The sequence below is a fragment of the Rosa rugosa genome, chromosome 2, assembly GCF_958449725.1.
Source record: "Rosa rugosa chromosome 2, drRosRugo1.1, whole genome shotgun sequence".
In the NCBI taxonomy this organism is placed as follows: Eukaryota; Viridiplantae; Streptophyta; class Magnoliopsida; order Rosales; family Rosaceae; genus Rosa; species Rosa rugosa.
Window position 1 is genome coordinate 62,507,600 of NC_084821.1, and position 18,857 is coordinate 62,526,456.

Genomic DNA, 18,857 nt, shown 5'->3' on the forward strand with positions numbered 1-18,857 from the left:
CCAAAATATACTCCAATATGTCCATCTATGAACAAATCTTCAAGTGCAGCGCAACAAGAAATCAGCTTCTCTATTGAGTTAGAATTAGGATAGTCAAGAGTAACATGGAGCAACTTGAGATAGGGGAAACCATTTGAGGTAGCTAGGGGCATTATTTGCACCAACTTTTACACTTAATTAATACAACCGGAACAATTGCTAAATGCCTTGCACATATAGGGTAAGGCTTTTGTGTTGGTATTTAGCTTATAACTAGATGAATATTTTTTCCTTAGAGAGCGAGATTATTCTTGCATAGATTAGGCTTGCTGTTCAGCGAGCGTCCTTTTAGACTTTAATGAGTTTAGTTGTGGCTTAGATAGGTTACCTGGTTTGTCCCGGAATTCTTATGTAAGTTCTGTTAGACTCTGGCCTGTTTCCTGGCTTGATTACTAATGCAATCAACTCATTTTCAAAAAATGAGTCTTGTATTACCTATATAACCATTGAGCCACATTTTGAGATAAAAAATAAAAATAATATATTTATTTTTGTTAAACAAATTAAGGCCCTTTTAGGACCATTTCAGCCCTATTTAGCCCTATTCGGAAGGCCGGCCCGACCCATCCCTTTCGATCCTAGTGGCTCGGGCCTTTCGGGCGGGTAAGGGTTAACATATTTAAGCCCCGCCCGACCCTAAGCCCTAAAATTTAGGGTAGGGCCGGCCCTAGCCCGGCCCATGATGACCCTTAGACCGTACCCAACCAAATTGACTGAAAAATTTACACAAAGAAGTTACCTTATATGCCGCCAAGCTAGAAACAAACAGTAATTGAGACTTGTCTATGCCGATCAACAACCACCCTCACTATCTAAGCGACATGAACAACCACAGCAGAGACCAAGATTTAATCTAAGCAAGACGAACAACCACAGACCAAGATTGAACTGAACTCTCCCCTTCTCACTCTCTCTTTCAGTCGGTTAGCCTTTTTTTTTTTTTTTTCTTCGATGAGACAACTTCTAATAGAGAGGAAGCAGGGGCAATTTGTAAAAGTGAAGCGAAAACAGGGGCAAAGCAGGCAATCCACTATTCATAAGGGAAACCTTCCTTTAGTATATAGTATAATGGGCGATAAGTTTACAAACAAATCACACCGCACTCTCACTCACACCTAAACAAATGAAACAAGAATAACAAAACAAAGGATGAGAGAAATTGGAAGACAAGCTACTGCTTCTTATTGATGAACTCGATCTTCAATGAGTTAATTGAATGATTACATAACGTACTACCTCTTCTCTTATATAGGGACTCTTCTACAAGACATAGCAGACAAAGCTTTTAATGCATTGTCTATGATACACATTGACTCACTACACCATGCATATGAGAAAGCAATAAATATGCAGTGAATCTAATTCAAACTAAATTGCCTCGCTATATGTATAGCCTGCAATAGCTAAAAGGTAAAGGAAGAAAAACGTGATTGCCATCTAGATGGCCTTCAATCCAACAGTGGCATCATTGATTTGATTTGCAATTTCAGCATTTTGTTCCCTCGAATTACTATTGTGTATTGTAAAACATTAGTGGTTGTACTTCAGATGAAGAACTTACAGTACCACCATCTGTAAAAGGACCGTGTGATGTAGAAACAACATCGCAATAAGCCTCGGTGGTTATTTCATGAGTTTCGACATCTCCTTCCTCTACCAAATTTTGTTGAACATGATCAGTATCTTTGACTGCCAATCGAACTCCCTCCAATTCCGCCGCTACTTCTTTCATAGTAGGACGTTTCCTTCCACTCAAATTTAAGCATCTTTGCGCAAGGTTAGCAACTGCTATAATTTCTTCTTTGCTACCATCTTTCTTAACTTGAGCGTCAAGAATATCAAACAAACGATTCTACTCCATGGAAAGAAGAAAATGAGTTGCTAGGCTTCTACTTTCTTGAGACCTCATCATGGAAATAACTAGTTTTTGTCCGGTCAAGAGCTCAGCAAGGACCACACCGAAGCTGTAAACATCACTCTTTTCTGTAAATTGGCTTGATTGAAAGTACTCTGGGTCCAAATAACCAAATGTTCCATGTACTTGTGTGGTGAGATGTGTCTGGTTAATGGAAATGGATATGGAAGTCCCAAAATCTGCAATTTTTGCTCTATACTTGGCATCCAAGAGTATGTTCGTGGACTTGATGTCCCGGTGGTAAATAGGAATAGAAGCTGCCGAGTGTAAATATGAAAGAGCTCCAGCAACTTCGGTAGACACTCGCAATCGCGTTCCCCATGTGAGAGGAAACTCCTCATCTTGGTCATGAATGTACTGAGAAAGTGTTCCGTTCGGTAGAAATTCATAGACCAAGAGGGGAATTTCGGTCTCCAAACAACAACCCAATAGTTTAACCACATTTCTGTGGTTAATTTGTGAAAGAATCACAATTTCATTAATGAATTGTCGAACTTCGCCTCCGTTAACTATTTTAGACTTTTTGACAGCAACAATTTGTCCATCCATCAACATTCCTTTGTAAACAGTACCTTGGCCTCCCTGACCAAGAATTCTATCTATGCTAAAGTGGTCCGTGGCTTTCTCCAACTCCCTTGAATTGAACAACTTAATTTTTTCAACATTAGCTTGATCACCAGAAGATAATTGTTGCTCCAATACTAAACCGCCATTTTGTTTCAAGAACTTCTCCTTCTGTTTTTTGTTTTTCCTTTTCTTTATCACTTGGACCAACCACCATGCAACAATGGCTAGAAATATTAGTCCAAGACTGCCGCCAGTACCTGAATACCTCAATGAAATTAAGAAAGGTTAATTAACTTCATCAAGAAGCTATATATTGCTTTGCTCTAGCAACTATACATATGTGTATGTGTGTGCAGTGTATAATTAACTAAACCAAGTAAAACCAGTGCTCGATTAAAGCTTTTCTTTTCTCAAACTGAGCCAGAGCCTATTATCTAAGTGTTCCATTTTTTTTCTTTTTAACCCTCTGTTCTCTTCCATTAATTATAGCGGTATCTGATTTGGTAATTAAACATTGATTTATCCCTTACATTTATGGTATTTGTCTTAACCAATTTTTTTTGGCAGATGACAACGGTCATATCGATTGAAGATGTTCGCCGAGAGGTTCAGCACCACCGTCCCACAATGAACCCTGATTAATTCTCCCCCAAATTGCAATTATTGTTGGAATAGCTGGGGCTTAGCTGTTATTTTGTGAGGGTTTGTTTTAGTTATTGCAGATAATAAACCATATTCATGAGGGCAGTACGTTACTCTACTTATGAGGGCAGTTATATACTTATGAGGACGTTACTCTACTTATGAGGGCAGTTAGGTTTGAATACATTAAACCTTACTAATGAGGGCAGTACGTTTGTTTCTATCTATTTCTTTGTAAGGCTATATAAGCCAACATTCAACATTTGAATAAACAAGTGAATTCTCCCAGATATTGCATATTGTGTGTACTAGGTTTATACAACAAGTGGTATCAGAGCCCCTCACAGGGCCTGATCGAGAGTCTGAGAGTTTGAGAGCTAAGAAACCGCAGTTTTCTTAGAAGGATAAGGGGTTGAGTGTGAGAGAAACACAGAGAGTTAAAGTGTGAGAAAAACACTCAGAGTTAGAGGGTGAGTTTGAGATGGCGACAGAGAACAATTATGTTCAGCCTGCCATACCTAGATTCGATGGTCATTATGACCATTGGTCTATGCTTATGGAAAACTTCTTGCGGTCAAAGGAGTATTGGGGCTTGGTAGAGAATGGGATTCCGGTAGTAGCAGATGGAGTTGAACCCACGAAGGTACAGCGCAAGGCCATTGAAGACGCAAGATTGAAAGACCTAAAGGTGAAAAATTACCTTTTCCAAGCCATTGACAGAACAATTATGGAAACGATTCTCATCAAAGAGACAGCCAAGAACATTTGGGACTCAATGAGGCAGAAGTACCAAGGTTCTACAAAAGTGAAGAGAGCTCAGTTGCAGGCACTTCGAAGAGATTTTGAGGTGCTCCAAATGAAAGATGGAGAGACGGTCGATGAATACTTTGCTCGGACATTAACCATTGTCAACAAGATGAATGCTCATGGTGAAAGAATGGAGCAGCTTGTGATTGTGGAGAAAATTCTAAGGTCGATGCCTGTCAAATTTAATTACGTGGTGTGCTCCATAGAAGAATCCAACAATCTCACCACAATGTCTATTGATGAACTACAAAGCAGTCTGCTTGTTCATGAGCAAAGAATGCGTATCCATACCGGAGAGGAGCAGGCTTTGAAGGTGTCATATGAAGACAGAGTTGGAGGAAGAGGAGGCTTTAGAGGCAGAGGTAGAGGAAGGGGCAGGCAACAGTCCAACAAGGCACTAGTGGAGTGCTATAAATGCCCTAATTTGTGGCATTTATAGCACTCCACTAGTGCCTTGTTGGACTGTTGCCTGCCCCTTCCTCTACCTCTGCCTCTAAAGCCTCCTCTTCCTCGTCCTCTTGCTCCAACTCTGTCTTCATATGACACCTTCAAAGCCTGCTCCTCTCCGGTATGGATACGCATTCTTTGCTCATGAACAAGCACAGGCAACAGTCCAACAAGGCACTAGTGGAGTGCTATAAATGCCACAAATTAGGGCATTTCCAATACGAATGCCCTGATTGGGAGAAAGGTGCACATTATGTAGAGTTAGATGAGGGTGAAGAGATGCTGTTGATGGCACATGTTGAGCTTAACAATGCCACAAGGGAGGAAGTTTGGTTTATGGACTCAGGGTGTAGCAATCACATGAGTGGTGACAAGCGGTGGTTCACAAGTATTGATGAGCAGTTTCGACAATATGTGAAGCTTGGTAACAACTCCAAGATGGTAGTGATGGGGAAGGGAAATGTTAGACTACACATCAATGGAATCACACATGTGATTGCTGATGTCTATTATATACCAGAGCTGAAGAACAATTTGCTTAGCATCGGTCAGCTACAAGAAAAGGGGGTTGCAATCTTGTTTCAAGATGGGAAGTGCCGTGTTTATCATCCGAAGAAAGGTTTGATTATGGAAACCAATATGACCGCCAATAGAATGTTTGTGCTCCTTGCAGTCATGATGTCTGAGACATTAACCTGCTTCAAAACTGCTTCTGAAGATAGTACTCAATTATGGCATTGTCGTTATGGTCACCTTGGCTATAAGGGATTAAGAACTCTGCAATATAAGAAGCTTGTGAAGGGTTTGCCGGAAATAAAGACACCATCCAAGTTGTGCACACACTGTATGATAGGCAAGCAGCACAGGGAGTCCATACCAAAGAAAAGCTTATGGAGGGCCTCACATAAACTTCAGCTAGTGCACTCGGATATTTGTGGACCGATCACACCTCTGTCAAGCAGCGGAAAAAGGTACTTGATCACTTTTATAGATGATTATAGTCGGAAAATTTGGGTGTCTTTCTTATCTGAAAAGTCTCAAGCTTTTGCTTCATTTAAGAACTTCAAGAGTTTAGTTGAGAAAGAATCAGGGGCTTCAATTAAATGTCTTCGAACAGATAGGGGAGGAGAATTTACTTCTCAGGAGTTTAATGTTTTCTGTAGTTCACATGGTATAAGCAGGCAATTGACAACTGCCTTCACCCCTCAACAAAATGGGGTGGCTGAGAGAAAGAATCGAACCATTATGAATATGGTTCGAAGCATGTTGTCAGAGAAACAAGTTCCAAAGTTTTTTTGGCCTGAAGCAGTCAACTGGACTGTATACATTCTCAATCGAAGCCCAACCTTGGTAGTGAAGGAATTGACTTCAGAAGAAGCTTGGAGTGGCATCAAACCATCGGTTCACCACTTCAGGGTCTTTGGTTGCATTGCACACGTCCATGTTCCAGAAGCTAGAAGGAAGAAATTGGATGATAAAAGCTTCAAGTGTGTGATGTTGGGGATTAGTGAAGACAGCAAAGCTTACAGGCTCTATGATCCTACCTCTAAGCGCATTGTGATTAGCAGAGATGTCATTTTTGAAGAAGATGCAAGCTGGGACTGGAAAAGAAGTGCTGAAGAAGTGAAGCTTGATGTGTTAGACTAGAATAACAGTGAAGAAGAGAGAAATGAGTCTGGGGAAAGTGACGATGGGGAAAGTGACGAAGAAGAAGAAGAAGAGGCTGAAGGAGAAAGAGCAACTAGCTCTTCCTCAAATCAGTCGGAAGAAGAAGCTCAAGAAGAAGGGAGGACAAAGAGATTACCGGTGTGGATGCAAGACTATGTAAGTGGAGAAGGGTTGTCAGAAGAAGAAGAATTGCACAATCTTGTGATGTTCACCTCTGCGTCCGATCCAACTACGTTTGAAGAGGCGCACAAAAGTGAAAAATGGCAGGCCGCAATGGTTCAAGAAATAGAGGCAATCGAGAGAAATGGTACTTGGGAATTGGCCGAGTTGCCAAAAGGAGCAAAAAGTATCGGAGTCAAATGGATATTCAAAACAAAGCTGAATGAAAGTGGAGAAGTTGATAAATGCAAAGCACGGCTTGTTGCTAAGGGGTATGCTCAACAGTATGGGATCGATTATACTGAGGTGTTTGCACCTGTGGCTAGGTGGGACACCATACGCATGATAATTGCTCTTGCTGCTAAAAAGAGATGGTGTGTGTATCAACTGGACGTAAAGAGTGCATTTCTGCATGGTGAGTTAAATGAAACAGTTTTCGTTGATCAACCACAAGGGTTTGTGAAGAAGGGTGATGAGTTGAAAGTGTATAAATTGAAGAAAGCCTTGTACGGCCTCAAATAGGCTCCACATGAGCATACCTTGTTCGTGAAGTTAGGAGAAAAAGGTACCATTCTCATTGTTAGTATTTACGTTGATGACCTTATATTTACTGGCAATGATGAATATATGTTTGAGGAGTTTAAGAAGTCTATGAAACAAGAGTTTGACATGACGGATCTTGGTAAGATGCGTTATTTCCTTGGAGTTGAGGTTATTCAGAATGAGGATGGGATTTACATTTGCCAAAAGAAATATGCAAAGGAGGTGTTGGAGAGATTCGGAATGGAGAAGAGCAACTCATCTAGGAACCCTATTGTCCCTGGATTCAAGTTGATGAAAGATGAAAATGGTGTGAAGGTGGACGCCACTATGTATAAGCAGGTTGTTGGCTGTTTGATGTACTTGGCAGCTACTAGGCCAGATCTCATGTATGTGATAAGTCTAATCAGCAGGTTTATGGGAAGTCCGACTGAGCTACACATGCAAGCAGTTAAAAGAGTCCTCAGGTATCTCAAAGGCACTGTTGATTTGGGGATTCTGTACAAACGAAATGGGAACGAGAAGCTTGAGGCATACACGGATAGTGACTACGCAGGTGATCTAGATGACCGGAGGAGCACATCCGGATACGTGTTTATGCTTAGCACCGGTGCAGTTTCATGGTCTTCTAAAAAGCAACCTGTAGTCACCTTATCTACCACCGAAGCTGAGTTTATAGCTGCAGCTTCCTGTGCTTGTCAAGGAATTTGGATGCGCAGAGTTCTTGAAAAGCTTGGCCATGCTCAGAATGGAAGCACAACCGTGTATTGCGATAACAAATCCACTATAAAACTTTCGAAGAACCCGGTGCTGCATGGAAGAAGCAAACATATTGACGTACGTTTCCATTTCCTTAGTGACCTTACCAAAGATGGAACAGTAGAGCTGGTCCATTGCAACTCACAGAATCAGATAGCAGACATCATGACGAAGCCACTGAAGCTTGAAGTGTTTGAGAAGCTTCGTGAGCTGCTTGGGATGTGCACGGTACCAGGTATAAACTGATTGCACAAGTGCAAACAGTTTAAGGGAGGATATGTTGGAATAGCTGGGGCTTAGCTGTTATTTTGTGAGGGTTTGTTTTAGTTATTGCAGATAATAAACCATATTCATGAGGGCAGTACGTTACTCTACTTATGAGGGCAGTTACTATACTTATGAGGACGTTACTCTACTTATGAGGGCAGTTAGGTTTGAATACATTAAACCTTACTTATGAGGGCAGTACGTTTGTTTCTATCTATTTCTTTGTAAGGCTATATAAGCCAACATTCAGCATTTGAATAAACAAGTGAATTCTCCCAGATATTGCATATTGTGTGTACTAGGTTTATACAACAATTATAGGACTATCAAATTTAAGACCTATTTGTTTATTAACACAGCACCCCTTCATCAATTCACTCAGGAACCCTAATTTTCATATCCAAACCCACACCGCCAGCGTTTGTTATCTTCGCCGAACACACTAGTTCTTCTTTTTCGTTTTCTCAAGAACAATCCGTCTTCTATTCTTCTCATTGTATTTTTGAATTTTTTTATTTATATTTACAATTAAAATGAGTGTATTATCTAAATTTTTTACATAAATGACTTTAAAAGATTATTTTTTTAAAAAAAATTAATTAAATCACAAGGCCAATTAGGACAATTAGAAAATATAATTGTATTAAGAAAAATTAATAAAAAATAATCCTACAACCTGCTTTTCTCTCCCACTATATTCTCTATGTAGTAACCTCTTCTAGTATCATTTCTTTTTTCTTTTTTATTTTTAAAAATACTTTGCACATGCAGAGTATATGTGGAGGAATGCTAGTTGTATTTAAAAAAAAAAAAAAAGATTTTGTTAGCCAAAGTGGGTGTAGAAAGACAATAAAATCCTTAGATCTTATTTTATATTAATTTTAAATGACTTTTAATAGTTGAGTGGCAATATGGTAAATAAAAATAAAAATTATATGAACAAGAAAATAAATAATTTTCAGACAATTAACTACCCATATTTGCAGTAACCACCCACAATTCAGATAACTTCTCACTTCTTTTTCTTAAATAACTTCCATTTTTAACCTTTTTTTTTCTAGACGAATGTTTCTATTGGGACATTCAAATTTGCTTAGTTAACCTCACTCTATTATGAATTATTAAATGACATATATAACCTCTTATAAAATGACTATTAAGGACAATAATTATACCAAAAAAATATTATATTTAATTTCTCTAGACTTTTCAATTCAATAATATTATATTGCATTCTTTATTATTTTCGTTATCTATTTTTATTTTCTCATTTCACTACATACTCATTAAAGCATTTTTATATATTTAATAAGATTTAAAACTATAATCAAGATCATGTGACATAAAAATTTGCACAGCTAAATACAACTAAATATATTTATGACAAGGACATCTGCACTCCACGGAGATTGATGACTTGTACAGTTGTACTAATGGGAAAAAAAAATGTGACATAAAAATTCCTACCATCATATATGTTGAACGTATATTGGTAAAGGATAACAAAAGAAATCATATTATGACCTAAATCACAGTCTATCCATTATATTTGCAAAAAAAAAAAAAAAAAGTTAGCAGTAAAAAAAAACTTTAAAAACTATTAAATAATTAATCATGAGGTACATAAAATAGAGAAAATGAATAAACATTAAGAAAAATTACTCTTTTTTTTCACATCTACAAGAGACAAAAAAAAGTAATACCTTGTGTTTGAAATTAATTTTTAAAGCCCAATACCTTGTGTTTGATTTTCTTTTGGATTAAATTCAGTTTACCCCCTGAACTTTGGGCCTAAAATAAGACTGGTACTTAAACTTTTTTTTTAATCAGACTGGTCCTTGTACTCTCAAACAACATCACCCGAGTCCAAATTCTCCAAATGTGATGACAGGACCCGACCCAAGTTTCACCCTGAAACCCAGATACGAGCCTGCGGGGTCCACGTTAGGTGAAATCCTACTGAAAAATCGGCAGAACCTCTCCTAAAATGGACTACCCAATTAGTTCACAAAACCTGGACATGATTAATATTAAGCTCCTACTCACAAACACAATTCAATGTTAACATTCCACGTGTATAAGTTACATTCAGACAGTACGAAATCCACCTTAACATCAATACGATATCAAGTTCTCAAGCATTAGCATTCACCGAATGAAAAGGTTATCAGAGCAATGCTACATAACTAAGCCGATATCATACAAGGTAGGTTAAGTATTAACCTACAGTCAAAATGGAAGCGATGATTCCTGTGCCTCAAGTTCCTGGACGCGATCTCGGCCAAACTGAAATCTGGGCATTTGAAACCAAAGGGCCCAGGGGAAAACATTTAAAAACCGTTAGAGTGAGTGGACAAAACTGAAATAAGTTATGAAACAATTAATTGAATGCTTCCCCATTTTCTTGTTAACAAAATCCGGCATGCAGCGAGATTTACAAAACATTTCCAACTCATTCCTTTTTAAAAAATCATTTTCAAGAAAACTCGTTCGATAACTAGAGAGGACTGCTGTCTACACTACAAAAAAGAATTCAATTGGCTTCACCAATTTGCGTCGGCGTGCAATTGCCGTCGCCAAAGCCTACTCTTTTGCGACGGCAAAACTTGACCGTCGCAATTGTGTAAAAGTTATGCAACGGTATTAATTTCCGTCGCCACTTGTGGTCGCCAACCCCTACGATTTACTTCGGCAAGAATTTGCCGTCGCAAGGTAAAACAATTGGCGACTGCAAAAAACTTGCCGTCGCGTTATCCTAATTAACTCTGCTTCACCCTCTTTCGTCTTTCAGTTCTTTGAGCCCATAACTCCATCTCGATCTGATACCCCGATGATTACCCAGATATCCTCCTCGTCTCCTCCTCTTTCCATCACCTCCTTGAGCTATTTTCCTCTCTCGATCTACCAAATTCTGCAGAATACAACCGACGACTAAATGAACCGATTTAGGTCAACTCCATCGAGTTTATCAGGAGATCTACCAACCAGTCGTTCCTCTCAATGTCAAAAGCCTAATCTAATACATTTCACCTCACCCACCTGCAGCCCCAATCGGCTGCAACGTTCCCGAGTTCACCTATCTCTTCAAGGTATCATCTTCATGCTTCTACCTCTAATATATGGCATTTTGTTTACAATTTGCTAGGATTTGTAGCTCAAAATAGACATAGCTAGCTGCTCTTCATCCTGTCATAATAGAGGAAAAGATGAGATATAAGAGAAAAGAATAGACTAATAGAGGAAAAGAGGAGATCTCGGCGACAAGGTATTTCTGAGAATCGGATTTGTGGTTTTCAATGATAGATATCGATTGTTCAGAAAGTGGGTTGTTTTGTGTGCGAATTTCAAATCCAAAGATTCGTTATTTCAAAACAGATCTGAGGTAACAATGTTCAGAAAGAAATTTGCTTTTGTTTGTCAATTGATCTGTTTTTTTATTTGTATGTTTTTGCAGAGGAAGGTTGAAAAAGGGATTGAAATCGATAAGCTTCCAAAGTTTGAAGCTTTCATTTTGGTTAGATTTTAGAGGTTGTTTTTTTTTTTTGGCTGGAATTGGGTTTTGGGTTTGATTTGTTCTTTGGTCTTTCGTACAATTTTGAAACTTTAATTTGATAATTTTGTGAGTTCTTTCTTTTTTCAATTTCTATCTCTGAATTTGTGATTATTTATTTCTGAATTTGTGATTAATTTCTGTTTCTGTTTCTAATTGTATTAAAACAAAGAGTATGGTTGTTTCAAATGCTGTAGATACTGATAGATTTGATAGATTTTATGTTTAGATGTTTCAAACTGTTTTGGGTTTAGGACTTTGGGATCAGTTTGTACAGATTTGATCTCTTTCTTGGTTTTTTTTTTCAAAATAAATACAACATCCAGCATGTTCTTGAAATGGAAATCATATGAAAAATATGGTGATGATTGAATGAGATTATCATCCCAGGTCCAAATAGAATAAAAATAAATATTTTGATTCTAAGACTGACCCCTGCATCTTTAAACGAATGATGGTATGGGAAGACCAAGTCTGTCCTTCTAATTTGCTATCTTTCTTTGATTTTCTTCTCTCATTATCCCAGCGAGCTCACGACTCGATCTTCAATCATCCTTTCATTTGTTGGACCTCCATGGATAGCTTCACTCTGTTCTTATTCTTTTGACCCAGGTGAGTACTCTGCAGTGTTCATACTGTCATAGTCAAAATAGCTTTTGCTTTTTAACTTGACTGATTAGCTTTATTGTTGTTTGAATTAGCCATTGTATAAATCTGAGATCTTTTTTAAAAAGAAAACAGTTAGATATGATATGTTTGAAGAAAAAGGCCAGGGGGTCCAAAAAGTTTGGTTTTTAAATGTGGTTCTGACTAACTTTCATTTTCATTTTGGGTATTTTTGTCAGCCAAATTGCAGCGTTATTGATAGAGCATTCACAATCTGCATAAATAGTTGGAAGATTTAGCTATTTCTCATTTCTTTTGTGTGCTGGATTTGAATAGGGTATTTTTTTTTTCTCTGTAAATTTTCAATTCAGTTATGATTTATCGGTTGTGATACAAGCTTTGAAGAATTCATGTCAGTGAATTAACTATTCACTTACTATATAACTGTCTCATTCTCCAGTTGCACTATCTTGGGCTTAACAGAGAGTGGCGGTAGTGTGGTTTTTTTGCTGTTGGTTTTCTTGGGTGAACAAACTATTCTGCATTTCAATATTAGAGAAAAGTTAGAAGCAGAAGAGAGAATATATAAAAGCCAACAGGATCATGTACATATACCCTTGACCATGTGCAGGTGGCAGCACTATCTTGGGTTTGTTTTTCCTTCTAGCAACCAGATCATGTAGTATATGCATAAGGGTATTTGTACGTATATGATTTAATTATTTTCTCAAGTGAACCATCCTCTATTCTTACCTGTTTCGCATGATAGATTTGAGTTTGGTTTGAAGAGTAAGGATTGCAGCTTTGGAAATCCTGTATTTTGCTGTTCTGTTTTTTTTTTTGTCTTTTTTGATTGGAATCGTTAAAACATATTGGCATTTGATTGCAATGGTTTTATCAATTTTAGTAACTCTTAAAGTTCAATCAATTTTTGTGTTGATCAAGACAAAATCATACTGGTAGGTTTTAAGTAATTTTTATTTGTAATGCATCAATTAGTCTTTGCATTTCCTTGCACATGGTGCGTATTCTATTTGTTTCCTGTTGGACATGGATGCCTTCCCTTTTCTTTAGTCTGTTTTATTTTCTTTTTTCTCTTTTTTTTTTTTCGGAGTTAACTAATGGCAAATGAAATGTAGTTTTATCCCATCTCAGCTCTAATCAATGTCTCACATATTTGCAAGATAAATGAAGTGTTAGTTGTAATACAGCAATGCAATGCATGACAATTTCTATGTCATTATCATTCATATCTATTATGTATACCAAACCTAACTGTATCAGCGTGGTTGCTCACATACTTGCATCAATTTGAAATAAGAATTTGCTGTTGTAACAAAAATTCTTCTTCCTTATTTTTGTTATTTTTTTGTCTTTAGTTTTTGCTTTGGTTTACAGAAATATTGTATTGGCATTGCTTTCAGTAGTTATATAATGATGTTACAGTTATGTTTTCTTTTTACAGATTTTATGCAAAAGAGTCTACATATCATTTGGCTGCCACTGTTCCTTGGTCTACTGTTTAACGTTGTCTGCATCTTTCATTCTTATTCAGGTATGAACTTTCAATTTTTGTTAGCTCAGTTAGTGGTATAGTTTGCTTTCACTGTGTGCTGTTTTTCTACAAAATGCATTATATAACTATGTTCATTCAAGTAACTATGTTGCATTTTTGCAATTGCTTTTTGCTTTAGCTTCTGGGCACAGTTTCTACTGCCTATGCTTTCTGTTTTCAAAAAAGGCTCAGGGAGATTTTCCTTAAGCAGGATAATCTTATCTAAGGTATAATTGTTTATTGGCTTACTTGCTCTTTTCATAGTTAAGTATTGGATTCTCAAGCCATGGCTTTTGAGATGTTATTTCTGTCAAGTCTTAGAGGCATTAATTTTCATGATTATCTTTTGTTGAATAGGTCGTTTCCTTGCTGAGCTGACAAAGCAAGTGTTTTCTGATCTTTCTGCCAGTAAATATCAGGTGCTTTCATGCTCTGCTACTTTTGTATAGGTTTTAGTGGTTTTATTTCCCTTTTTTTTAATCATCAATTATGAAGAATGATAGACTGCTAGTGTGGATTAACGCTCCAACTATTAATTAATTCATACATACTTTAATTTCCCAATCTGTTGGATGTAAATACTAGTGTTTATAATAATTTAGATATCTGGATCAAGTTTAGGTTTCTGAATTATCCTTCCTTGCCTCTCTGAATGTTCATTGATATGGAACAAATGACCACTCCTCTCCATTCCTTCTTGTTTGTTTGTCTTTCTTATTTCTCTGCATGTCCAGATTGGCTCCTTGCCTGATGCTCTGTTTGTATACTGCAGATGGCTGAGCACAGAATATCAAAATATGGCAGGAAGCAAAGTGAGTGGGACCAAATGGCTAGTTGGATAGTGAACAATGAATTGTACAGTGAGAATGTTGTATGGTTGATACAGGTAAATGCAAGATTACCTTTCAGAAATAGGTCATATGAATTTGGGGGTTCTAGTAACAATGTTAGATTTAGGGTTTAGGATTCTGTAAAAACTTGAATTCTTATTATGCAATTTTTGTCTTCTTTCAGCTGCCACGGCTGTACAATATATACCAGGAAATGGGGATAGTCACATCATTTCAGAACATTCTTGACAATATCTTTATACCGCTGTTTGAGGTTAACATAAATCCAGATTCCCACCCGCTGTTGCAGGTTTTTCTGAAACAGGTTAGCCATCTCTTCGTTAAATTTTTTTTTATTGAACTTGTAGCTTAGTTAGGCTAATATACACGCTCAGTATTGAACTTGATTACTGGAAGCTACAATTTTGTTTTATTGTTTGCTTCTGACACTACTAGAAATTTGTTCATAGACATCGCATGTTTTAAATCGGTCAGACTTGCACACGATGTAAAAAAGTAATCTAACATCGTTTTACGAAAATACCGATTTAAATGTATATCATTAACATCGGGTCTTAAAATGACCGGTGTTAAAAGTTTTGTTTGAAAATTTGCGGGAACCTACTTTTGCAAAACGCGCTAAGTCTTTTAAGTGAAATGAAGAAGCGGGTACTAAAACTCAAAACTTTCACACTTAAAAAAAATTTTGCACCCGACCCCAAAACTGAAACAGATCGAAACCCTTGAGCTCGGTCTCGAGCTCCTCCCAAACTTGAGCTCCTCCTCCTCCTCCTCACCATCACAATCCTTCCTCCTCCATTTTTGGCGGAATCTAAAGAGCTGAGAGAGTCGAAGAAACCTAGATCCCAACAATGTCGAAGAAACCCGAGCTCCTTCTCGACCTTTCTTCGCCTCTGACTGAGATCAATTAGCTTAATTCTCATCTCATCTCAGCTTCTCTCTCCAGATCAGTGTATGAATTTCTAAACCCAGCCCCCTTTTTCTTTTTCGCTCTTCGATGTTTTCTGCTAGTTGCTTTTATTCTATGGATTTGTGCGCTAGAGCCCGGCCTCACATATAAAGAGAATGAGTTATGGGTGAGTCTCAATTTCCTGCTCTTCTTCCACCATGACCGATAAAGTTGAATCGTCTGACCCGTAATCCCTCAGATCCAATTCCTCTTCTTTTCGATTTTGACCTAACTTTTTTGGTTTTCTGCAATCTTTAGGGGCGACACAATCGTCATCAAGGTGTGATTTTGATGTGGGTTTTGTTGGTTTATTCAGAATATTGTTGAAGAAAATTGATGGAATTTTGCTTAATTAGGTTTCGGGTAGTGAGTGAAGGATGGATTTGTAGTTGGGTTGATGGGTTTTGTGTGTTTTGTTTGAGATCTGGTGACTGGGTGTGTTTTGGTGTCCGAAAGTTGAGGTTTTGATGTAAAGTTTTATGCTTTTCTGCTGGCTCTGAACCCTTATACTCTTTTTTAGTTCTCTTAATCACCTTGTTTAAGTTGCACTCGTGTGGTTCCTAATTCTGACATTACAATGTTGTTTTGAATTGGTTCGACCCCGAAACCGATTGTGGTTTCTCCAACGACCGAGCTTCTTCGAGGACGACCGAACTCAGAATCGAGGATGGGGCACAACTGAAGCGCTATTTGATCCCCAAATCTAGAGTGAAATCTGAGAGAAGCAAAACGAAAAGCGAAATCAAAACCAGAGCAAGGTAAAGGTCTGATGCAATTTGATTTGATTATTATGGTGTTGATTATTGGTGAATTCAGTATAATGTGCGTACATAATGTGCTAGTTGCAATTTGAAGTATTATTGGAAAGCTGGACGTAGTACTATGGGATTGTTGTGGTTTTGTTTTTGGGTTGAGCTAAATGGGAAAGAAGAAAGGATGTTGCTTTTAATTTTCTTGTGTCAATTTCAAAACAGGTGATGATTCAAAACAGAGTTTTTACTTTGGTCCTTTTGAAGACGTAACTCAAAATAAGTTGAATCAATGGCCTCCAGAAGGTATAGAACAACTTTTTCAAATGTTAATTACGATACAAGGAAGACATGATATATTTCTGATACAGAGTGGCATTGTGTCACCTTGATGACGATTTACTTCCTAGCTTTCTATACATAGGTGGTAAAAATTGTTGTTCACCATTGATAATTTATAGTTGTTTACAGTTCCGCCAGGAAAAGAATATTAGTATCTCTGATTGCCCTGGCTTTGAACCTGGATGAGAATTTTTTTGAGAAAGTTGGGGATCTGAATGGCCACTTTTGCAATTCTTCACCTTTTGCACCATCCAGGTGAACTAGATAGTTCAGCTTCATAGTTGCCTTTTTTATGTTTTAATTACTAGTCTTGTTTATTATTAGTTTTTCCTTGCAGTCACTACTACAAAAACTGGATATAAGGACACCTAATAAGGACACATCTGTATTAAGGTGTCCTAAATAATTTTCAGTCCATTTCATTTCCTTATCAATTGATTCAATTTTGATTCATTCGATTTTTTTATGAACAAAAATCTGAGTTCAGAACTGGATTTTATAGGAGGTTAGGGGTTGAGTGCTCAACTTTGTCTACCTTCATAAGGCAATTTTAGTTATTTCCTACATATGGGTTCAATTTCTGAGTAAGTAGTGGGCCCCCCGGGGGGGGGGGGGGGAGGTGGTTGTGGTTGTTGTTGTTGGATATATAGAACAAATACATTATCTGCACTAACATGCTTACTTTCCTACTTGTTGTAAAGATAAAAGATAAAAAAAATAGGTAGCTATGCAGCTATGTTATTAACAAAGAGGACATACCAATGATGCAGAATTGGTGAATTCCGGTGCTGGATAGTTGGGGATTTAATGAGCATTTCTATTGGTGATGCGGAATTGATGGCAAGCCCAGTCATGTTCTATGCAGGTTAGAGTTGTTTCATCATGTTTTGTTCAAATTATTTTATAGCAAGTGATTTATTTCTTATTCGTCACTTTTCCTGTGTGTTTGTGGACGATAAACTTGAAAATGGAATCTCTAAACAGCAGCATGACACTGCCTTCATTTATCTGTATTATTTATTGTAGAGCTTTTTTCTCTACATTGGAAGTTTGCGTGTAAAATAGTTTTGTTGATTATTTTTCTTTTTTACTTTGTCTCATTTGTACTTGATAATTATCCCTACTTAATCATACACCTTAAAAGGATTCACGAGCTTAAGTGCTTAATAGAATTCCCTTATTTTTCACTCTTTTTACACTACTAGAATTCCCTTATTGTTGATATTTAAAGTTGAATGGGAAGTGGGGCTGGAAGTGAAATTGTTGACTTAAATATCTTGTTTGGTTTGCATGTAGTCCTCGATCTAAATAGCTCTTTGTAATGTGTGATTGCAGATTTTCCAGAAAGCAATATCAACTTCAAATGCTTACAATGATCAATTCAGGTATTTCTCTGAGTAATTAGATATTCTGTTTCAGGTTGATACAATGGTTGTTCAGGCCATTGTGAAGTGTGTTACTTGTTTTCTTACTAGATTCTCGCTGCAAATCTTCATCTTCTTCCTCTAGCTTCCTCTAGTCCTTGAAGAATTAAGCTGTACACTTGAGGAGTAGAGATACTTGCTCTCTTTTTGACTAATGTTGTTGTGGGTTGATTGCATGTGTGTAGATTTAGTTATATTTTACTTGCGATTTTAGAAAATCAAATAGTTAATAGTTCATTTAGAGAAGATATGAGTAACATGTGCTCTTAATCTGTCGCCATTTCTAGGACCATAAGCCACAAGAGAGTTAAGCTTGCCAACCTTGGTCGCCGTGGATTAAAGAAAAAAATCAAGGAAGACAATTAAGGACCCCCTTAAGTCTTTCAGTGCTCAGGTTTACTTTAGCTTCCTTTTTGCACTTATTTCTTCATGATTATACTTCATTCAGTAGGCAGAGACCAGAAGTTGCTAATTGATTATACTGTACCTACTCTTCTGATATGTTGCAGCTTATTTCCTGGAGGCCTACACCCTAGTGAGGAAGGGTGATCTCTTGATTGTGAGAGGAGGAATGAGGAGTGTCGAGTTCAAGGTTATTGAGACTGATCCTTCTTGAGTATTGTGTTGTTGCTCCAAACACTGAAATATTTCCAATAGGGTTTACTAAGGTGGCTACAGATAAGAATTCTAAAGCTGGATCAAATGTCTAGGCTAGCCTTTGTAGGTTTTGAGGTTTTATTTTGTGAATTATGTTGAATCATGAATTTGAAAAGAAATTAATGGAAGCCTCAATTTTTGGATGATGGGAATGCATTTTTTTTCCCAACAGCAGTTAGATGCAAACTTTGCACATTATGCTTGTCAAAATGAAGTGAAGTATATAAAAGCATAACAAAACAGTAATGCCAAGGAAAACGAAGTCACTTGAAAGATTAGAAATCAGTATTAAAATGAAAATTGATGTCTTATGATTATTAATGTATCGAGTTGTGTCCGCAGAATCGATGTACTCAAAACCAGT

General features: G+C 37.3%; 2 protein-coding genes and 1 long non-coding RNA gene across 18 annotated transcripts; 2 read left to right on the forward strand and 1 right to left on the reverse strand.

Annotated features, from left to right (window-relative positions):
• Positions 1-1,354: 1,354 nt before the first annotated feature.
• LOC133729166 (wall-associated receptor kinase-like 1) lies at positions 1,355-2,683 on the reverse strand. Its single transcript, XM_062156651.1, has one exon. The coding sequence runs from the start codon at positions 2,507-2,509 to the stop codon at positions 1,892-1,894; it is 618 nt and encodes a 205-aa protein (XP_062012635.1). The 5' UTR covers positions 2,510-2,683; the 3' UTR covers positions 1,355-1,891.
• Positions 2,684-3,644: 961 nt separating this feature from the next.
• LOC133731236 (uncharacterized) lies at positions 3,645-4,409 on the forward strand. Its single transcript, XM_062158656.1, has one exon. The coding sequence runs from the start codon at positions 3,645-3,647 to the stop codon at positions 4,407-4,409; it is 765 nt and encodes a 254-aa protein (XP_062014640.1).
• A 5,947-nt stretch (positions 4,410-10,356) lies between these two features.
• LOC133729167 (uncharacterized) lies at positions 10,357-18,639 on the forward strand. 16 transcript variants are annotated; one of them, XR_009856259.1, is made up of 16 exons: positions 10,357-10,899; positions 11,265-11,338; positions 11,887-11,972; positions 12,206-12,303; positions 12,427-12,615; positions 13,432-13,521; positions 13,661-13,748; positions 13,879-13,940; positions 14,294-14,407; positions 14,536-16,079; positions 16,296-16,376; positions 16,542-16,667; positions 17,183-17,277; positions 17,748-17,797; positions 18,124-18,230; positions 18,346-18,639. It is a non-coding gene; the product is annotated as an uncharacterized LOC133729167 (long non-coding RNA). The 16 variants fall into 16 exon arrangements; XR_009856257.1 differs by having other exon boundaries at positions 10,358-10,899; positions 12,427-12,597; XR_009856263.1 differs by having other exon boundaries at positions 10,358-10,899; positions 11,265-11,324; positions 12,427-12,597.
• The last annotated feature ends 218 nt before the right edge of the window (positions 18,640-18,857 follow it).

Bases quoted from the DNA above. Each gene is read 5' to 3' on its own strand.
- LOC133729166 (XM_062156651.1), bottom strand. From the start codon at position 2,509: ATGTTGATGGATGGACAAATTGTTGCTGTCAAAAAGTCTAAAATAGTT.
- LOC133731236 (XM_062158656.1), top strand. From the start codon at position 3,645: ATGGCGACAGAGAACAATTATGTTCAGCCTGCCATACCTAGATTCGAT.